General features: G+C 36.3%; 1 protein-coding gene across 3 annotated transcripts in view; it reads right to left on the bottom strand.

Moving 5' to 3' along the window:
- Nucleotides 1-23,199, bottom strand: part of Pura (Puratrophin-1-like) — a 171,605-nt gene that overhangs the window by 62,812 nt on the left and 85,594 nt on the right. For all 3 annotated transcript variants that reach the window (XM_070112166.1, XM_070112167.1, XM_070112168.1), the window contains 3 exons: nt 16,143-16,263; nt 13,822-14,712; nt 1,183-1,269 (listed from right to left, as the gene is read on the bottom strand). In XM_070112166.1, coding sequence (XP_069968267.1) covers nt 1,183-1,269; nt 13,822-14,712; nt 16,143-16,263 — 1,099 coding nt within the window. The remainder of the gene's footprint in view (nt 1-1,182; nt 1,270-13,821; nt 14,713-16,142; nt 16,264-23,199) is intronic.

Genomic DNA, 23,199 nt, shown 5'->3' with positions numbered 1-23,199 from the left:
TTTCATGTAACAATATTATACACTGATTGCGCTTTAAAATGGTCACGCTAGACTGCATAGACTCAGAGATGAGTACACTTGTTATTAAAAGTGAAAAGTTTCAAATACGAGTCGACCAATGGAGATGTGAATAAATTCTCTGAGGGAAAACACAAAACTGCGACCATCAAGTAATTTGCATGTCAATTAAATTTATTTCATTTACGCTGCAAATGAACTTGACACAATTATTGCGGCCAGACAGCATACTACCACGCCGTTCACTCAGACGGGCGGCTCGACAATCAACCACCCAGCCAAATAACCGCAAGCCGCCAACTAGACAAACAACCGCACAACAACTCATATGGGTGTGCTAATAACAGCAGCAGCAACAACAATCTTATGATTACTACTCTAAATGCCCAAGTTATGTATATACACACACTCATAAAGCGGTGCACCTGGCACCTGTAAGCCATGCCACTTTGCGATCAGGCAATTTCTTGCGCATTGGGTGGTCAATTAAATGTTAATGTGTTAAAATGTGCAGATGAGGCAGCAGCGCCTACTGTAAACACACACACATATATATCTGTGGGCTTAATTGCTTTAGAAAAAGTTGGATTAAAAGCAGTGAGTGTCTTTAACGTCATTTGGCAAAGTCGCCGAGGTGTTTAAGAATTTCACTTCCACTGCATATAAATTCATGAATTTGTGTTATGACAGTACTGCGCTGCCTTGGCAGATGACGTGATGTGATCTGGTGATCATCACATGATCACTATCAACAGCAGCGGCCACTGTGGCAACTATTGCGGCGATTAACATGTTGTGGCAAGCATAAACAATTTAGCGTATGCGTAGCTGGCGGTTGGGTGTGTTCAAATGAAATGCAAATCAATTTGCGCTTGCGTGGCGCAGCGGGTGTAAGCGTGTGCGCCGGCGCGCACGTAAATGGCAAACAAATTGATAACAAATTTGGTTTAGTAGTTTAGTGGAACGATAGTAGCGGGAAGTTTATAGCGAAAGTCCAATTTAGAATATTTAAAAATCCAATATTCATGGGCGAGTACGGGTGGAGTGTTAATGAGAAATATGCAAAATAGTCAGAGCGACCGGAAAGGCTTGTTGCTAAATGCAAAGCAGGTAAATAAAATGCTCGAATTTATTGGAGCGGATATTGTGTTGATTGAAACTTACCTGGCAGATAAATACCCGATGTGGTTAATAGTTTCTCGGGGATTTCGCCAATTGAGGCAGGAGGCACGATTTCACACTCAAATTGATCTGCAATGGAGATAGACAAATTGTACGGCTTATTATTGTTTATATGGCAGTATAATGGTGTTGGTTAAAAATGTGCGTGTGTATTTTAAATAAATGTTTTTAAAAATTTTTTTGTTTGATTTTAGATGAATAGAACTCAATAATTAAGCTAGGCTTTTAACCTCGTCAATAAAATTTGAATTTTTGGTTAGAAATTTGTCAATAAATTTGGAATGCTTCATGGTTATATATATATTTTAATATTGCGATAGGCTATAATATAAATTTCAAAGCAAAATGGACTATGAAAGGTTTGTAAAATTGTTAAAAACGGGCCACAATCCTTGAGATGCGTTTATGTCTGTATTTTTGGTACATTAAAGGCTGCTGTTTTTTTAAAATCATTGGTCCATATTCCTTCAAAAATGAAGCCGACCATAATGTTAGAGTCAATTGGGAACGCTAAAGGACCATGGTTAGTAATTTTTTTGTGCCTGAATTTGAGTATATTGATGTGGACGACCTTTGGTTCCAACAAGATGGCGCTACATGCCATACAGCCAACGAAACTTATTGAAGGAAGCCTTTGGTAAGAGCATTATCTCGCATCATGGGCGCGCGTGAGAGGCGTGGTGTGGCCTCCAAGATCGTGCGATTTAACATCGCTGGACTATGTTTTGTGGGGCTATGGGAAGTCGCTAGTCTATGCAGATAAGCTTTAGATGATTGACTGCTTGGACGATAATGATCGTTGCTGACATACGGCCCCAATGGCTCGCCCGAAATCATTTTTAAAACATAAAGTTAAGTTTTGCAAACTATAATTTATAATCCTTTTCGAACTTCTAATCCTCGACCTCATTGAAGACAAAAATCAAGAATTTTTTAATTATTTCGTAGGTACATATGTTATTTATCTTGGAACTTTAGTTTGATAACTTTATAAATATAGTAACCGAAAATAGATCGTTCTGCTTCGCCAGTTTTGTAGTGAAAATAATTTCATATAAATGGAAAGACTTAAGCCACGAACTTCTTATCCTAACAAAATGCATTACAATCCGTTTGTTGTTTGTACATAATTACAATTTGGCCAGATTTGCTCCAACAACAACTGTGTATAACTGTATAATATTATACTTTATATATCGCTAGTCTTCAGTAAGAACGAAGCTTATTGTTTTAGTATTTACTTTACTTAAGGGCCTAGGTTATAGAGTCTACAAAAGTCCTAATTTTGACAATTTACTTAAAAAAAAAATGATTGGAACATAAATTAAATATATTTACATTTAATCAAAACATGTCGACTTTTATAGAAGTCCCCTATAGGACACTGTGATTCTAGGATGTCGTGGTGCCATAAACAAAACAAAAAATTGAATCTTAATGGAAAAAAGATCCGCTAGTAAAATATATACGTTATCTTCAGAACTATTTGAACTTTAAAAATAGAGTTTCAAGAAGAAAGCTTTTAAAGTTTTGCATGCTAAAGCTACTGACCTGAGAAGTTCGATATTTTGAAAATCCTAGTCTGGTCTAACCCTTAAGAGGAACAACTAGTGTAAAAAGAAAACTTTTGTTTTTCATATTACGATAAGATATTCATTAAAATGTCACATACTAATATTTGGAATCGATATCCTAAATAGTTTTTGATTTGTTTGACTTCACTCGAAGACAAATGATTCGAATATTATCAAATGTTTCCTGCATGTTCTCTATATAGTTTTCTACATAGTTCTCCACACAATGGCCCACCACAATTTTGTCCACTTTTAGTTTTTTCCGGCTGTAGGTCATTGTACGAACAATATTTTCAGAGAGAACCCATTTTAGGTTTTGTTACGGAAAATAGCTACAACAGTGGATAACCTGTTGTTTAAGTGCCATCGGAGATTATTAATTAATTTTTCTCTTTAACATTTTTACTATGTAAACTAATATTAATTTATAATATGTAGAAAAAACACACAGTAATAAAGTAATTTTTTTTCTAATTAAAAAATCGCCTTTTTTTAGGCCGGGATGGCTCCTAAGTTGAAAGTAGTCAGTGAAAGGAGTTTTAATCGTATTAAAAGAGTGGGGTTTTTGTTGTTTGATTCAGTAAATATCCCTTAAAATTTTTTTGTCTGTTGAGTTGATAGACTAAAAAAAAATTATGAAATTTTCCTTCGAAGACACGAAAGTAAGTAATTTTTGCATCAAAATGTCACTGGCGATGAAAAATGGATTTATTTTAAAAATCCTAAACGGAGAACAACATGGCTTAATCCGTCAACATTGACTGCAAAAACAGATTGATTCGGTAAGAAGCCAATGCTCTGTGTTTGACACAGGGTGTGTCATATTATGATCTTCTAAAACCTGGCAAAACTGTTAATACTTATCGCTACAGACAACAAATAATCAATTTAAACCATGAATTGATCGAAAAACGACCAGAATGAGCCAAATGACACGGCAAAGTAATTTTGTTACACGACAATGCACCTGCATACAAAGCAAAATCGATTCAGGATACAATGAAAATACTTGGTTGGGAGCTGCTACTCCACCCGCCATATTCCCCAGACTTGGCCCCTTCGATGGGACACGCATTGGCTGAGCAGCACTTCAATTCTAACGGAGAAGTCGAAAATGGATGTCTGATTGGTTTGCTTCAAAAGACGAACATTTCTATTGGCAAATTGCCCGAAAGGTGATCAAAATGTGTAATAGCAATGGTCAAAACTTTGAGTAAATTTTTTTAACTTCTCATGCTTAAAGGTTCTATGTAAGCACAGGTTTGGTTTTTTCAAAATAATATCCTCAGCATTAATTTTTGTTATTGCCGTTATCGAGCTTCAGCTAAAGCTCGAAATAACTTCACGTTTTATTTTGTCTATTGACTTTTGTCAAATAAATGATTGCAATTTAATTGTGTGTTGTGCACAATATTTTCTGCATTGCCACATATTTTTTATCTTGAATAATTACTGAATTTTTGCCAGCGCTGTGACCACATACTCACCTGTGGCATGTGTAGGTGTCAAGGTGCATTAATTCATTTAACACACTCGCGACACACACGCACACATGTACATATGCAAATGGAGCACCACCTGCAACAACATTATGGCGACATGCAACAAATGTGCCCTGCCACAATGCATGACACTTCGCTGAAATCGAGTGTGGCACCTACATACACACTAATAGGTGAATTTTCAGAGATAATTTCAGTGGGCAGACTGAACAATTTTCGAACTGGTTGGAATTATTTTCAAAATACTTGCAATACATTTTTAAATTAATGCAACATTACATACGTGTGCATATATGTTGTAAGTTGTATGTAAATGTGTGCATGTTTTCGCGGGCGTTTGCACGTTTGTTTATGTGTGCGCGAGTGTTTGTCTTTCTGGTATTTGGAGCAAATATATATGTGGCATGAAAGCAATAAACATTTCATATATAATCGTTTCCGATTGCTGCCACCAAACAAGATGGAGTAATTAAAAACTGTGAGCGTGCAACCAACGCAATCACACCGCGCACCTGCAACCTGCAACAATACACATATACTGTAATGCATGCAACTTCTTGCCGTTTTATTTTCGCTGATATGCAATTTAATCCTTGCCATAAAGTGCCCCCGCCATGTGAAGCCCGCTGTGGCAAGCCTTAGGTTGGCAGCGGCCTTCCATGCGGCATGTGCAGCTATTACCAGCTCCCACACTTGAATGTGCGCACGTCAGCAATTCATTTGCCGATATGACGTGGCTCTTGTGTTTGTTGCAGGGCTGGTGTTGTTGTATGAGGTTCGCACTTCACCCTCAAAGCCAAATCGAATTTCAATGCAGGCGCGAAACCCCATATGCCAAATGTCGTCGGCTGAGCGAGTAGCTAGCCACATATGTTTGTGCTGCAGGCATGTTCAAATAGCTACTAAACAGTTGGAGCTAAAACTGTTGCTGCAGGAAGCAACATAGGGATTTTATAGGAAGAGAAAACATTTGCTGCTGGAAAATTTAGACAAATTTTCGTACTAAACTTCCAGGGATCAATTTTATTTCGTAAAAATCTCAGATGTAAAGCCTTCTCGGAATGGAGCTTCTTCATTAATTTAGGGTCACTAGTGATAAAAGACATAATCAGGACTTTTTCGGATTAGGTGAGCTAAAATTAAAAAAAGAGTCGTCCATTTACCTCTGTTAACGACGATGACATCGAAAAAGTTGAGGAAACAGTGCTTGGAAATCATCTCTAATGGATCGATTCAGCTTATTTTGATGTTTTGGGTATGAAGAGTGTCAATACTAATTTCGTAATAAAATACCTGAATCTTTTGCAAAAACGACGACGCGTAGATCGTGAAAGAGATGTTTGACAACATAACTGGGGTTCTTACATTCATCAACCGCTTAGTTACTGGTGACGAAAAGTGGGCTTATGAATCCCAGCCGAAGCTTACAACAAGTCTATGGAAAATTGGATTAAGCGTTGACGTGCTAGATTGGCTAAAATAAGCCTATTTTGAAAGCGATAATAAACATTTGTATTAAACCGATTGTAAAATTGGATCAGGTAGGTATATGTATGTACGAGTTGAGTGTGCGTATAAGTCTTTTTTAGCCTTTCCTAGTGTTTTAGTTCTATTTATGCGTTTTTAACCCTTTCGAGGTCTCGTGCTGTTTCATTCGCGTTGTTCTGTAATTCTTAACTACTTTATAGCAAATAACTTATACATAACTATGTGTACAAGGTAAAGACGTTATTATCGGAACGAATAGAATAAATTTGTCGTTAATAATGGTTTCCCTAGATATGACCTATGGAACTTAAGATTCTCAACTTAACTACGCTTAAGAAAATTACTAAAATGTAAAATTTAGATTTATGTAATAATCTCTTCTTATCACAAATTTGCGGAAAAACTTGAAATTTTTTACTGTCGGTTTTGGAAAACTATTTATTTTTTAAATTTTTAGATGTGACGCCAGAAATTTTAGCTCAACGTTACTCGAATGCGAAAATCGATATATTAGAAAAACTCTAGGGAATAATTCTGTTCACCCTAACCTTTTATCCTTTACAATCTGCAGTACGCAAACTTTTGTTGCAAAGTGTATGTACACCAAAGACATATAATTCACTCATAAAGGTATGCGCAGCCACATATGCAACCAGCTTTGCTTAGCAGGTCAGAATGAAAATTGAAATACAGCCTTCTTTCCTATTTCCTTTTGATTAGTTTTTTACAAATTTGAAGTATTTACCGTGTATTTAGCATAAAACTCCACTCCTACGTCACCACCATGGGCACAATTAACACCAGCGACTGTCACACCACTTCAACCATCGATATTTCCAATATTTTTTCCAATGTGTCCCTCGTCTCCCTGGTCGTTCATAGGTTGCGCGCACTCACATTGTTGTTTGCCTCGGCTTTTGATCAACTTGTCTTGCCTTGGCGCGCGCAAGTGTAACGGCCATCGTTTACGGCCAGTCAGTCAGTCAGTCGCATAATGGCCATTGCCGTTTAACGGTTTGCTGCGTGTCTTACATTTTTTAATGATAGCCAAATCAACTTTTTTGCCAGTAGTTGTGGCATAGCATTATAATTGTAAACCACTTTATTAAAGTCTGTGAGTGTATGTGTGCGTTTGAAAAGCGAAATGAATTCCGCGTGTGGGCGAAATTAGTGGTGACTTCGGTATGCGCAGGCGTATCGGTTTCCGTTGTAAGTCGCCACATCGTTTAAGTTTCGCTTTTGTTGAGAAACTTGTTGTTGTGGTTTCGCTTTTGTGAAGTTTTGGATTGAAAAATAAATTCATACTCTACTCATAATGCTGCTGAAATTGTCTCTATGCTCTTGGACAATATAATTCAATTCAATTCAATTTGTCGTAAGGAAGTTGGTAAATTATATAAGAAAGTTAGGTTATGAAAAATATATATATTTTGTGTGCTTGTACTAAAGGGTTATATTCACTAACAACAAAGAAAAAAACGTATTTTGTGAACTTTTGTTTGAAATCTGACAAATACATCCAAGAAGTTCGTTTTACAGTTTCAAGTCTATCGATCCAGTCGTTTCGGTTAATTTTTTCCCCACCGACTCTGAAAACAGCGCTTCGAGAAAAACGCTTCTAACTTTGGCTCATATCTCCGAAACTATTTTCATTCGATATAAACGAAAATAGATTTTTTGAAATTCGGAAGTGCATACAACCCCTTAAAATGTGGTCTTTCAAACACATATTTAAAGCTTCTCTGAGAAGATTTTAGCTACGTATCTTTAAAAATTTTGAAATAACGTCGCCTTGGAGGATACTTTATTTAGTCTAAAATATATGCAAAAGTTTCAAGATAAGAGCTAGATTAGAATTCTATATTTTCTAGTCTAATCAAGAACAAACTGTAGTACTTATACATGATCTGTGGCAATCTCTGCCACTGAAAATAATATCTTACAGCATGGATCCCTGGGCTTAGAGGTATCAATCAAGAAGCTGCGGCAACCAGTCCGGTAGGAACGGAATATTTTAAGGGAGGAGCTACGGTAAGAAGAAAGGGCTACTAGAAAATTAACACATGGTTGGGCTTCGATAGTCGATGCTGTTTCTGGGTGAGTTCGATACAAAAATGTTCAAGAAACTAATCGGTCTTTTCAGAAACAAATTAAGGCTGGGGTTTTATACAGGCCACTACGCGCTGTGGTGTCATCTGCACAGATTAGGGTACTGCTTCACGGATCTGTTCCGCCTCTGTGATCAAAGCGCAGAGACACCAGAGCACATACTTCTGAAGTGCCCCGCCAGAAGAAAGATTCAGGTTATCGGACAAATAAATTTGGTGGAAGAACACATTACAACCTTGACCAGGGAGTTTACTGAGCCTCTTTGATTCAATTGGCTTAAACTAAGTGTTTTGATAACAGGAGAGAGAAAATCCTACAGTTATAGAAGATAAGGGTATATTTTTACCAATATTAAAACTTATGCTATAATATCTTGCTATAATATTAAGGTATGTATGCTTATATGTACCCGTATGTGTGTGTATCTTAGATTTACAGTTGATCGCAACGAACGCAGCAGCAACGCCTTGCCACTTAACTCTAGTAAAATTTAAAAATTTGGTCTAAGCGACGCGTGGTTAAGGCTTACTGTTAGAAGCATGGACACACACAACGGTAGCTGCAACAAGTGCAGCAATTGCATTCAAATCAAAAAAGCAAAATATATACATATATGTACCATTTTAAATGTGTATTTGCGTATACAAGCAAGCGCAGCGAATTAATTTGTTCGCTTTGGGCATTTAATTGAATATTGGAAAATTAAAGTTGTTAAAAGCTTTTGGCGTTTGTGCTGAAACTGCTGCATGGTAAGTAAATATAAAATTTAAAGCAGTCAGCTTACACACACAAAAACATACATACGTAAACTTACGTTTGATACCGATCGTTTGTATTTCGCGAGATACTTATACTACACACACACATGTATATATATACAAGCAAACAGTTGCATATTCCCAACGCCACAGCGAGAAGTTGCGCTCATAACAGCAGCGAGGATAATAACAGTAATAATCACAGTGTTTGGCAAATGATAATAGTAATATTGATAATCGTGTTTTGTTGCCGCATTGCGACAAAATAAATATGCTAAATGAAAGCGCCACCTTCCACAAGTTGCCGGCGGTGCTCATTGTCTGAATAAACGTTGTTGTTGTATGTGTGAGCAAAATATAAATGCCTGCATTGTTGTTGTAATGCAAAGAAAAGATCAGCGGAAAATTTGTTAAACAACGCAAACTTACCAAGGCAACCCAATCGTCTGCACTTAATCATTTCGGGCATAGTGGTGTGATTACAGAGTTGCCATGTTGCGAAAATTTTGCTTATACAATATTGTGTGTACAGAAAATATTTTTTGGAGAAATATAAAAATGTATGGTGGTACTTAGGATTTGTTTACCGAAAGAAGTACGTGGAGTGTAGTCTACATTTATGCCAATTGATATTGACCAATATCTAATATACTAACACTATAATATATAAATTTTCTTTCTATATTCTCATGCGTGAGTTTAGTGAGCTCAGAGAATATTGACATCTTTAACTGTCATAAGAGGAAAGACTTCAATTCAATTAATTAACCAATTGAGAAGTGCTGAACATCTAATGAACGAAAGAAGAATAGGCAGCATCTAAAAGTATGCCTTCATGCTTAAAATGTGCTTTCACTTTAAAAAATTATACACATTATATACTGAATATATAGATTTATCGTAGTTTTTAACTGTCGCTGCCAATATTTCGTTGAAATTTCCATTATTCTGTAAAATATTCGCAAAGTTAAGTAAAGTTAAATTGCATACGGAGAAGCTTAACCTTACTGTAATGTTATGAAAATATTCTTGCGATATCCTTGGTCCAACATACGGATAATATGAATTTAATGGCTTGCGTCTTAATTTTAGTTAATTCAAAATCGAAATCTACTTTTGTTGCCATGCAACAAATTAATTTATTTCGATACGCCAACTCTGCAACAAAATAGTGCCACCGCATTGCGCCGCAACACCAGTCATCGATATTTTTTCGAGAAAATTGCAAGAATTGCAATTGTTTCTCCTAAAACGGTTGTAGTATTGCGCCGTTACTTTAAGCAATCGCTGCAATTGCCAGCAGTTACCATCGTTGTTGTTGCATTTATTTTTATTTATTATTTGTTGTTGTTGTTGTAGTTTTAGTTTATCGCTACATTGTGGCGCTGCACAGATTTATTGACTGTTAATAAAATTAATGCGCTGATTTGGTGCTCTGCAGCGCTTTTATGCGCTTTTCGTGCCACACAAATGCCGACGCAGCGTTTCGGGCGATATTTGGATGAACGACGAGTACGAGCCAGGCGCACAACGAATTCCAGATAAAGATAGGCCCGCTAAGTGGTAGAGGGAGGTATGTCATGGTTATTAAGCCGATGATGGTGGCGGCCTTAGTTGGTGGTGTTGTTAGCGCGATACGCGTCGAGTGATAGGCACGAAATGACTGGGCAATGTGTTGGGGCGATTTGTTTGCCTTGCAAGAGAAAAAAAAAAAAAACACAAAAACAAATGCGAAAGCAAAACATGGGCGTTGAAAAAGCGAAAAAGCGAGCAAAATAAAGAACCTACTTGCTGCTCAAAAGTGAATATTATTTTGAGCGAAAACAACAACAATACAAATTATGATAACAATAATTGTTAGCGCCGGGTCATTTGCGCACAGGCAAACCAAAACAAAAACCCAAGCTAAGAGTGCTGCATGAGGACGTTTACTTGGTTTGAGTAGAAGATGAAAATCCGGCGCGGAAATTATGTGAGAGTCTGTGGCTGAGCCTTAAGCGTTTATTTATTTATTTTAAATTTCATAGCCATAATATTGTTTGTTGTTCTTTTTATTTGTTCGTTACTTCTTTAAGTGCTTTCTTCCACATTTTGATTATCGGAAGTTCAATGTAAAATGTTTTCCCTTTCACTTATTAATCACCTTATATGGCCGGTGCGTACAATCCACCTTATTTTTTTTTACTTATTCATTTATTTTTTTATTATTTTTGTTATTTTATTTTTATGTTTTTATTATTTTTAAATAACAATAAGTCAACGTTTAAATTTTGTCTTAAAAGCTATGAGGTAGATAGTTATTTTATGTTTGGTTAAAGACACAAACGACTTAACACTATGAGTTCCTAAAAAACCATAGAAAATATAGTTTAGAGAATTCCTTCATTATTTACATACCTTGGTTAACACTCTTCCACATTTTAACAAGAACTGTAACAACCAGTCCAAAAAATTGGTTTCGAACTTAGTCCACAAATATGTTCAGCTGTATTACTTAACTATATCTATATTCTCACAAATTATTCCAACAACAAAGTGAAACAACATATGTCGCTCAGATTCGATCTCAAAATAATGGTGAGCTTTGACCTTATCTACACTTAGCCTTTGATCGAGAATATTGTGGTGGTATTTCGTAACTAGTTCGGTTGCACCGAAGCTATAATACCTTTCACAGTTGCATTTTTTATAGCATAGAAAGGTATAAAGAGAACTAAATCTTGGTTTTGATTGGTCAATCTGTACAATATATTTGGAGTTTGTAGCATTGTCTTGGCCAATAGTTCATGCCAAATTTCTTGAAGATATCTTGTTAAATAAAAAAAGTTTCTATACAAGGACTTGATTTCAATCGGTCAGTTTGTATGACAACTATATATGTATGCTATAGTGGTCCGATATCCGCTGTTTTCACTAATGAGCAGCTTCTTGGAGAGAAAACGACGAGTGCAAAATTTCAGCAGAGGGACGGTTGGGTATAATAAATAGTGTATACCAAAGAACTGCTTTAGAAATGTTGCCTACATTTAGGCGAATTTGATATAAAATGTGAGAAAGACAAATAAACATAAAATCGCACACGATTCTATTAATAAAAAGATAATTCAATGTTTTTTTAAACTCAAAATAAAAACAATCTCACTAAGAGCCAATATCTCAAGAGAAACTTAGCTTTATACGAGTGTATACATACAACAAAAGAAAAGCTCTTAACTTCAATTAAATTAAATATCACTAAAATATTTTTTTAAAAGTGCACTTTCTCGAAAAGTATGCAAAATAGTGAACATTTATACCAAGTGGCAACCTCAACACAAAAATATATAATAAATAATATTTAGTGCATAGTTAAAAAACGTAAGCACTACACTCACTTACGTTTGCGCTTCATTTACCGTTATTATTGCTTTGTTTTGCAACTGCAGAAAACAATGACACTCCAACAATATCCCAAACTTTTCCTTTCATATTCACTCTGGCAAGCGGCAAGTAGTACGTATGCAAAACAATTGATTTAAATACTACCAAAGCAATCAATCAATCATGTTTTGTTTTACGACCAACAAATAAATATTTCACCTTGCGCTTGTCGCAATGGCAAAGGAAAGCGTCTGGTTTGTGCGCATGCTAACCTGCTCACCTGTTGAGCGACCAAACAAAGGCAATGAGTGCAACGCCTTCTATGCAACAAATGAACAGGCAGTTTAGATGGGTAGGGTGTGACTAAGAGATGTGTAGATATGCTAATGAAAGGTATTGCTAATAGAGAAGAGAGCGGGGAAAAGCGGGAAGGCAGATATTTATAAAAATAATTATGTTTTTTTGCTTTTAAAAACGATTTGTTTATAAAAATGTATAATTTTCGAACTGTTTCGTTACCTCCCCTAATTTTCTAACTGTCCCTATTTCATGCTCTTCATCTTTTGTTAAGTTTTAAGAATTTTCCTGCAACCAAACATCGAATTTATGACTTTGCGAGTCATAATTTTAAAAAAGTGACTCATACGCCAGGGTGTCCCGGGCAGGCGGGCTGCTTGCAACTACGTAAGATATGCAAATTGCATAATGTGCAGCGCTGGTGCATTTAAAACTGTATTTATGCAGGTTTAAATAAAATCTACAAAACCACCATATTTCTGCGGCTAGTTGCTGCCACGGACGTTCGCCACAAATATTAGTGATATTAAAATACGACAAATGAATAAATTGTTCCAGCAATGACAAGCAACAATGTCAGGCCAAAAATATGCTGGCTTGCAACGTCTTACAAATACAGCAACAACATAGCTCGTTGCAGCATGTGAGCTGAGCAATGTTGCAACAATGATAAAAACGTCAAAAAAATTGCTAGCGCTAACAAGCGTAAAATTGTAGTATAAAAGCGGAAATGAAGACATTGGCTTTTCTATCCATATATACTCGTATGTATGTGGGATGTATTGTATATTTCAGTTATAGCTTCATTCACATACATAATACAGGGTCCAGGTTGGTGTTTGAATCCATTTCAATTTCCGTATCCAGATATTCTTTTACATACTTTTGCTTGTAATACTAGATTCGTTGGCAATAATTTGTCATTATAAGCAAGCTCGACAAAAAAATACTTAATTGTACCCTGAAAAGGTATATATAGTTTGCCACAAAGTTTGTAACACCCAGTAAAAAATGTTGGAGACCATATAAAGTATTTAGCTATGTACCGACGTGAGCATACATATATTCAGAGCGATTAAAATCAAGTTCTTGTAAGGAAAATCTTTTTATTTATATAGGTGACCTTTAAAAAGAATTTTTATATTCGTATCAAGAGTGTATTACTCAAATATATAATTTCATATACATTTTCAAAATTGTTTGCCATTTTGTCTTAATTATCCGCGCGCCGGGATGTAGGCAACAATTATTATAAATATGGTATTGCCTTCAACCATAATTGTCCTATAAAAATTTACAACTAATAAAGTGATTTTTGTATAAATAAGTAATATAAACTTTATAAATCCTTTTAATTTAACAATCTTAGTTAATTATTTTGAATCGTAATTTGTAGAATGATGGGTGAAAAGGTTCGTGTCTTAAGTTTTTTGTTTTAAGCTCGCGCATTCATGCTACACATTCATAGATATATACTACACCACAAATCAATCAGATATTTGGAATTCACTTTTAAATCACATTTTCACTCACCTTCTCCATGCGCGCTGCGCTTCTCATCGGTATTCTCCTCGTCACTATCGATGTGCGGAAATGAATTTCCTAAACAGAAGAGTGGCAATGCCGGCGAGGTGCTTGCCGAATTTGTTGAGCCCGCGGACATTTTCAATGGATCCACTGTGTTGGCAGTACCGCTCGGCGAGGTGATATTATTATTATTGTTGTTGTTGTTGTTGTTGTAGCTTGTGTGATGGCTGCCGTTGCAATGCAATAGCTCATCGCTGGAGGTGCTTCCGCTACTGCCGCAACTCTGTCCCGACGATGTGGAATTCATGCTGTCCTGCCGATTGGTCAGGCGTCGCAACATGAATTTGTTGTTGAGGACTTTGTTTTTGGTGATCAATTCGCTGCGTCGTAATGCACATTTTGGTGAATTTGTTGTTGTATTGTTGTTGCTGCAGCGTATTAAGCTGCTGTTAGTGGCACTGCCGCCGCTGCTACTTTTGTTGTTGTTATTGCTTTTGCCATTGTTGTTAGCCTCGTCCGATGCCAACGGCCCTGGTGCTGCTGTTGCTGCTGTCGTCGAGTCGGGCATTTGCAGCTCATTCAACGAGACCCGCTCGATGCTGTGCTCAACGCCCACCAGCAAGTGTTGCAACAATTGCGGCAATTCGTCACTCGTCAACATTTCGAGTGTTAATGCGCTTAAATGTGTTGGTGGGGTGGTTGCAATTGCTGTTGTAGTTGTTGTTGCGTTGAAATCGATGCAATGACTTTGAATTGTTGTTGCTGCTGCTGCTGTGTGGCAGGTAGCAAATGTGGCCGCTACACTTGCGTGTGACTGTTGTGCTTGTTGTTGTATTTGTAAGCCGTTTGAGGCGTTCCGCCAAACCACATGCAATTGTGGCGTTTCCGATTTATCCACTAAAACGAAATGAAACGAAAAGTGATTGTAGATAGATTTTATTTATTTGGATTTATGCTATTGAATATTTGTTGGGATGGACAAAATGATTTAACGATAGATCGATATGATATTGTGAAGCTCGCCTAGTTGCTAGTTGCAAACAGGTGAAGTTGTTATATAGTCACAGTTAGTGGCAAATATTTCTTCTTGAGGGTTTCTGCTCAAAGACATCGCCCAAGTGCCACTGCCTATAATTCGCGAAGATACCTCAGAGCTCAGTTGGGCTCAAACCTGGCGTACTCAGTGAGCATACCATACATATATATTGATTTTTAGCATTAGTGAAATATAAAGCAATAAGCTGTGTTCAAAGCGTCTATGTATTGTATATACTACCACTTGTGCATTAAGGGGTTCACCCGTGTGACGGTTGCAAGTACTCGATTCTGGTTTTTTGCATAATTCCAATCTAGAGATATCAAAGAATGTGCTTGTAAAGTAATTTTCCGAAATGGAAGAAGTCGGAAAGATACAAGAGTGAGAAAGTAAGGTCTTTAGAGCGCGTGGTCTTACAAATGAATTTTCAAACGTGTTTTTCTCGAAACTACATTTTTTATACTGGCGATTGTGCAATAGCAAAAATGCTAATAATTTTTTTTGTATAAAATTCGTAGAAAAATGTGCATTCAAATTTTAGATAGTTATAGCTCCACAGTACTTACATACGAGGTGTGTTCGAAGGAAAAGGTGAATTTTGAATCTTTTTGAAAATTTCTTATTTATTCAACAATATCTAATATGTCCCTTTCAAATTAATCCCCCTCGGATAGAAAACATTTGGGCCAACGCTATTTCCAATTCTCCAAGCACTTTTGAAATGCGCTTTTCGGTTTGGTCATCAGCTCTTTCTTCGATTCTGTCTTGATCTTATCAATTGCGGCAAAACTCTTTTTTATCATTAGTTTTTTCAGTTTTGGGGAATAGGGAAAAGTCGCAGGGTGCCATGAATGGTGAATATGGTAGCTGAGGCATGATTACGGTTTGGTTTTGGCCAAAAAATCACGAATAAGCAATAATGTGTAAGTTAGTGCATTATCGTGATGCAGAATTGACTTCGCTGCCACACATTTCATGCCTAAAACATTCGAGAAAACTGAATTGCATGAGCCGATATGCCAACACGCTGTGCAACTTCCAACAATTTTTTGCACTGTTTCGATGTTTTCTTCGCTTGTTGACGTGGTCGCACCTCCAGCGTGCTCATCGTCACCAACATTAAAGATCATTAAGATGACAGAGCTATTCTATTGGCTCTTTTTGCTCATTTATGTTCTAAGTAGAAATAGTGTATACATATTTATAGGCCTAGATAAATGATCAGTGATCTCCGCACAGCATTTGTCAAAGTTCAATTCTCAAGGTTGCTGTATATAAACAATCTACGTACCACTTTTAACGCACAAGTATAAATCGCTTGGTCGTACTAAGGCATCATCAAGAGCTCCCAAATGTAGAATAACTTCGCCTGTTAGTGTTGTAAGTGGCCATCCTTTACGCCATAGGACATTCTGCAAATAAATTTAACAATTACATAAAATGAATTAGAACAATTTATTTATTTATATTCCAATTAGAAAATAACCAGATAGGTGGCAATACAAATAATTTGGTCTCTATCAATGAGAAGTATTTCTAATAAAGCGAGGACCAAATCGATTTGTATACATTTTTTGCATTGTTAGATGATGTGTGCCATTGATATCTAACTGAAGAATTTTCCGAGGACATTTTTCAATATTTTTGAGAAGTGTAGCATGTTCTTGTAAGTTCATAATATTTTATTAAATTAAGTTTAGAATAATTATAATATTAAAACTTGGGTATCAAGCAAAAAGTAATTTTTGAAGAGAATAGCCAAATATTTATATTTTTATATCAACCGATTTGCATAATGTTCGCCGATGGTTGGGTATTAGGTGTCATGGATATCTAACTGAAAACCTGTCAGAGGAAAGTTGCTAATAATTTTGAGAAGGAATTTGGATATCAAACGAAAAGTAATGTTTGCAGGTAGTTGCCACCTATTTATTTTCTTAAACGATTCACTTAAGTGAAGTATTTTAACAGCGGTTTCAAACTATACGAATTTAAGAAAACATTTTGTCGGAGATAATTTCAAAAGCGTTGCCATCTGTTTGAAAATTATTAGAATAGGAAATTGGTTGGAAATGAAAGAAAATTGTTTTTTGAAAAGCCGATTACCTCTATTCAATATCGAATAGAAACAATGAAATTTTATTGATACTCATATTTGGAATTATGTTGTGTATTATTTATAAAAAAATTTAATTCACTCTTACAACTAAATCCCCTTTCTTATGCTATAAAACTTTATATAATAATTGGAAACGTAGATCGCTCTAAATCAATATAAAAGTCACACCACTCGCACATACAAATCTGCAGTGAACACAAATACTTATGCATTAATATATGTATGTAAGGATGTAAGTATGTATGTAGCACATGGAGCACATGCTCATATGTTATGCCTGTCAATTTTTGTCTGATTTTTCTGATATTTAACCTGACCGCCAAAGGCAAGAATGCATGCAACTGCTTTCCGCTTGCTCCCAAATAGTAACAAAAACAAAAAACGAAAAACACAACAAAGAAAAAATTACGGAAATATCGCCGACATAATCGAATAAGCAAAAATTATAAAGTTTTCAATGCGCCAAAACGGATTGAAAAACAACAATTGTAACAAAAAAAACTTGCCAGAGTGTTTTTGTTGTACACTTCAAATATTATGTAGTTGAGTGGATTTTTACATCATGTGCCAAGAAATTTGAATAGATTACATATTACGAGTGTGACGAGGGCGCTGTGTTGCACAAAGAAAAAGCGAAAAAAAATTCGACAAACGCCAGTCGTTGAAAGAGAAATGAAGCAGAATAACGGTGCCTTCGAGTGAGAGTAATGAAAAGCTTTAGAAATAACAGTAAAAACACCAGCAGCTAACAGCAATTGCAAGGTTCGCGAAAAAAGCGGCATTGAGATTAGTGGCCAAGCAGAGTTGCATAGGCACGAGATATATGTGTGTGTGAGAGAGAGAAAGACAGGAGCAAGGCTGAGAGTGTGGAAGCGAAAGCAGAGGCTTGCGGGTAATGTGCTACCAAAATAAATGCACATGCCATAAAGCGACTGCTGCCGTTGTTGTTGTGTAGTGGTGTTGGCGAAAAGATAAAATGCCATGCAGCAACTAACTTTCGTCGACAGTTGAAATTACGGTAACAACACCCGCAAGTGTAAAAAAATTGATTGGTTTTTTGTGATTCACCGTAAGCGGTTTTTTGGGTTTTCCCGTAACGTTTAGCATTCAAAGCGGAGCATTAAAACCAGTGCAACAACAAGCAAGGAAAATAATTGTAACAACAATAATTTGGGGGAACATGAAACATTTATTAGTGCATGGAGATGTCTACGACTATTAGCTGTGAACGTACGCGAATGCATGTGTAAATATGTGTGCTTGTAACACAGAAACGGGGCGGTGCGGGCGACGAGTCAGCCGAAAGCGCGGCGTTCAACACTATCAACACTTTGCTTGACACACACGGGCGAGTCTTGGCGCGCTTGCTCGTCTGTTTGAATTTTTCCAAACGCTCACACACATACAGGTATGTTTGTGTGTGTGCGTGTGTTCAGTCATTGGTTTGTGATGAAAAATTACAGATAAATCATGAAAGTCAAACTTTGGCAATTTTGCTAATTTCAGTTATTATTGCAAAAGCTAAATAGTAAATAGCAAAAGTAACTAAAAATTTATGAAAAGTTAAAGAAAGAAATAAATCTAAAAAAAATTACCAGCGCAAAATTTCACCCCCAAGGGAATGTAAAATCAAAAATTTACCGAATTTGTGTTTTGGCAGTTGCGGCAAATGTGAGGCCATCCATCCAGCTAACAGGCAGTGAACGAGGGGTATATACAACAAAAAACTTATCAATAAAAAAATTTAAAAAGTTTTCAGCCGCGACGCCACAATCTGCGTAGCCTGCTGCCACATGGAAACGGAGTTTGAGTTATTATTTGAGTTTTTTTTTAATTTTATATTTTTTATATACATTTTTGGTGAGTTGTGCTTACTTTGTTGCAAATATTTCATCGCCTCGGCGCTTGCGGCGCGTTTAATTTGCACATCATATATGCGCTGGAGCGAAATGTTCGCTTGGTTGCAAGCCTAAACGCCGATTACGAATTACCGCTGACGTGCAACATTCAACGCCGCGAAAACATTGCTAGGAGCAACTAATTTTGTTTGGCTTTAATATAATAACAAATGACCGAATCGGGCACCTGTGTTGAACCAAAACATAAATCGAATAACAAATTTTTCCTGGACATGAGAGTTGTGGTGGTTTTTTCACTTCTGTACTTTGAAAAGAAAAGAACTGACTTAGTAAATTTAGATGTAGCAACTAGGCGTGTTTTTCGTCTAGATATGCCCGTTTTTGAAACTTCCGATTGGTTTTCTATATACTCGTAATCGGTAGCTTAAATTTCCGTTACACGACAGGTTGGATTTTGAGTCTATTAGCCTAATATAAAAAAATCGCCAAATAAAGCTTTAGAGTCGTAAACGAACAGCTGATGAACACACATTAATTTTATCGATTCGGTTTGTCTGTGCAGCTTAAATGGACCCGTTCGATTTAAATTTAGTCTTGAGTGCATTTCATTCGAGGAATATGTACCCGATATTTATAAGCCAAATAATCAGCTGTACCAAAGCAAGGGTAGAAGGATATTTCTAAAGTGACTCAGAATACGGTACTGTGACAAATATATTATGCTGTCTTCTCTATAGGTGAACTTCACAGGTCTTATCGTCCACAAAAATAGCAAAAAATAAAGGATTTAATATTCAGTGTACACGCAAATACACTTGCAGAAATATACATACATACAAAGGGATATTATATATGTATGAGAACAAAATGAAAAGGCCAAACTGGCAAATTCACATGCAGCGCGGCAAGTAAAATCCAAATTAATAAAAATCAAGAGTCCGCTAAAATAAAAACTCAACAGCAAACGCCATCGCATCGGCGAACGCCTGCAACGCGTTCACTCACGCTTGTGGGTTGTGTCGAACCGTGTATGTGTCCGTTCGCCAGGCGCAGCGGTGGCGCGTCCGATTGCGCTGGTGCGCGACCACCCAACTGGCGCATAAATCAATTCCAGCTAGTCAACCGTAGCTACACATGCAGTAAAGTATAACTGCAACAACAAAAATGACAAAAAAAAAAAGATAATAAAATGAAGTGAACGAACATGATCGAAAAATGACCAAAAATCTCTGCTTCAGCACAAAGCGGCGCGCTGTGAACGGTGTGCGCGCCTAAATGCAGACAAAAAAACACACATACACCTACATACAAGTATATACTTGTATGCAAACACTCTGAATTTATTCAAATTGAAAATGATCAATTTTGTCATCTGATCATTTGATCGGCGCCGATCGGCAAAGAAAGACATGTGTGTGCATATCAGCCAAACTTTTATTGAAAGCAAAAATATCAGCAACACAACGCCGATCACCACACACAACAACAACACACACACAAGCTCACAATCACTAACTAACTGTTTTTGTAGAGCTCGCATGCGTTCGATCGATCGCGCGTTTGATCGCCAACGACGGTTCGCATGAACGCACCTCGAAACAGCAGCGTGTCACCCGTTGCGCTTAACAATTTTCGCATAACGCTTAAGTCTACTTATGCGCGCGTGTGTGTGTTCTCGTAGTCAATACAGAAATTTGCGATTGTTTTGATTTGATTTGCATTCTCAAATTTGTTTAGCGCTAATTTCGCAATGCGATTGTTAAATGCCTGATTTATGTGTGTTTCTGTGCGCGTATTTTATTGTTGTTGTTGTTGTTTTTTGTCATTGACCCAAAATGCGAATCCAATGACAGCATGCGACGTGCCCGTTTATTGTCTGGGAAATACACATTTGTGGAAACGTTCTTTCATTGATCGTTGCCTGCGATCGATAATCGTCACAAATCGTTCAAAGTCGGCTCCCATTGACATTCTGCTACTATTGTTTTCAATCTTTTTGAGAAAAAATTGACAATTGGCGACAAATTTCCGCTCTACGTTTGACTACTTCCAATGCTTGCCTAAAAATTGTTTTGAATTTTTGGCCAATGGCGTCAACATTTAATTGTTGGTAATCAATAGTGTGCTGCTTTGTGTTGTGCTACACCGGAAGTGCAAAGAGGAGTGTGTAAAAATGATTGTGCAATTTTGTATGATTCATAGTTTTACATGCGCTATTATTTATAAAGATGCATCTCTTTAAAACAAGAGGTCTCTTTCAAGAGATAGCAAACCTCTGAGTGTATTTCAGCCAAATGATGAACATGAAATATATCATACAAGTATATCATGTACAATATATAAAATGCAAATTTTGGGATATAAACAAAATATTGGATCAATTATCCAATTGAAGAAAAAAATAAAAAAAATTTCGACTCACACACAATTACCAACGGTGTTAAAAAACCAGTCCTTCACTGGTGCAATGGTTCCGGCCTTTTACGTGGTGTAAACCTATGAAAAACACGAGAGAGACAAATTTGACCTACCGGAAACAATATTCGGAATGGTTATAAAAAATCAAGAAGAATTATGAACGCTGTGAAAAATGCCCAATCTTTGAATTCAAGTATGACCCGTAAGCATCATGGTATTATCGCACAATATGGAATCATTGCTACAGTCATGATGTGATAATCAAGTCAAAATTGTCCTCTTGATCTTGTTTACTTTCAAGAAAAGTAGTATTTTAAAAAACTAAAAGAAGAAGCTGGGGTGGCGGCTACAAATGAAGTGTATAAGGCTGGTTCAGCTGATTTAAGAATCATTGTAATCTCTCTATCCAGAAAACTCATGATAGAAGAAGGTGGCCAAACCATTTTCAACGTAGATGAAAAATTCAAACCTCTCTTAGTTTATCGCTCAGAAAATCCAAGAGCTTTAACAAATAAATCCAAAGCTGCTTTGCCTGTCATTTGAAGTCTAATGCGAAATCTGGGGTGACAGCTTCTCTTTTTGAAGACTGGTTTAGCCATCATTTTATTCCTGAAATCGAACGTTGCCGACAATAAAAATAAATCCCATTTAAACTGATGCTACTATTTTACAATGCACCAGGTCATCCTCCCGCAACTCTAACTAATTTCGGTTCAAGATTGGAAGTTGTATTTTTACCAAACACTACTAGCTTCCTTCAACCAATGAACCACATATTCATTAAAACTTTCAAAGTTTATTGCACAAGGCGATCATTTCCACATCTACATGAAGCTATGAGCTTTCTGTTAAAGACTTTTGGAAGCTAATCAATATTTTAGATGCTGTAAGAATCATTGGACCATCTTGGAGTGAACTTTTGCAAAAAGCTTTGAATGGTGTCTGGAAAAAACTGTGTTCTTTTTTTCACCACAGCAACCCAAGGAGAATCTGTTTCAGATCCTGAACAAATCCATAGCATAATAGAAAAAGTGGTCGATATCACTAAACAATTAAATATAAAGGTGGATCGGAGGAGCCGATTAAATATACTTTATATGGACTCATAAGCAATGTTGAACTGGACTAACGCGAATTCGATTTATACGGCAACCGCTAGGACCCACCTATCGCGTAAGAACGGAAATTACTGTTCAGAAAAAATTTGATAGTGTTTATATCATTGATCGGTAATTATATGTTATCCCAGTAACCATTAGATAACATTTTACGAAACCATATTTTATTAAATTAAAGTAGGATTAGAGCTACAAATTTTGCCATACTTACCCTTTTATAAGAATCATTACTTTTTTTTTAATTTGTGTTAAAGTAAGGTAGCAATGGTGCACTTCTAATGGGTTTTATATTTACTTCTCAACTAGTATCTATTTAGGAACCACTCATTATGTATTTACATACTGTGGTAAATTTTATTTTACGTGCAACATAATGTGCTATTATAAAAATTTCGGCAAATTGGTTTAGAAAATTGCCTAATATAAACCCTCTAGAAATCATTTCATATCACAACATCGAATCTTAAATTTATAATTCCGAGTTAGCAATACACAAATTAAACTTACCCACATTTGGTGGTTGTCTTCGCTAACAGGCGAAATGTATGCAACTTTTGACATATATTTTTAAAGTTTTTGTCAATTTTGTGGTTTGGAGTTGAAGAAAGAATATAATAATTTTATATTCGTTAAATAATAACGATTCACACATATTTCGGGATCCCGAATTGGGCATTTTCAAATACCGACATTTCGAGATTCGTAATTTGCGAGAATTATTTAATAAAGAACAAATAGAAACGAAAGAGTATAGTAGAAAAAGCATGTCTGCAAATCAGAAGTGAGTATTTCAGTTGAAACACTAAGTAGAGAAAATGTATATAAAGAAAAAAT

Source organism: Bactrocera oleae, chromosome 6 (genome assembly GCF_042242935.1).
Source record: "Bactrocera oleae isolate idBacOlea1 chromosome 6, idBacOlea1, whole genome shotgun sequence".
NCBI lineage: Eukaryota > Metazoa > Arthropoda > Insecta > Diptera > Tephritidae > Bactrocera > Bactrocera oleae.
The sequence above is the reverse complement of the archived record's forward strand: the minus strand, read 5'-3'. Positions and strand labels throughout refer to the sequence as shown.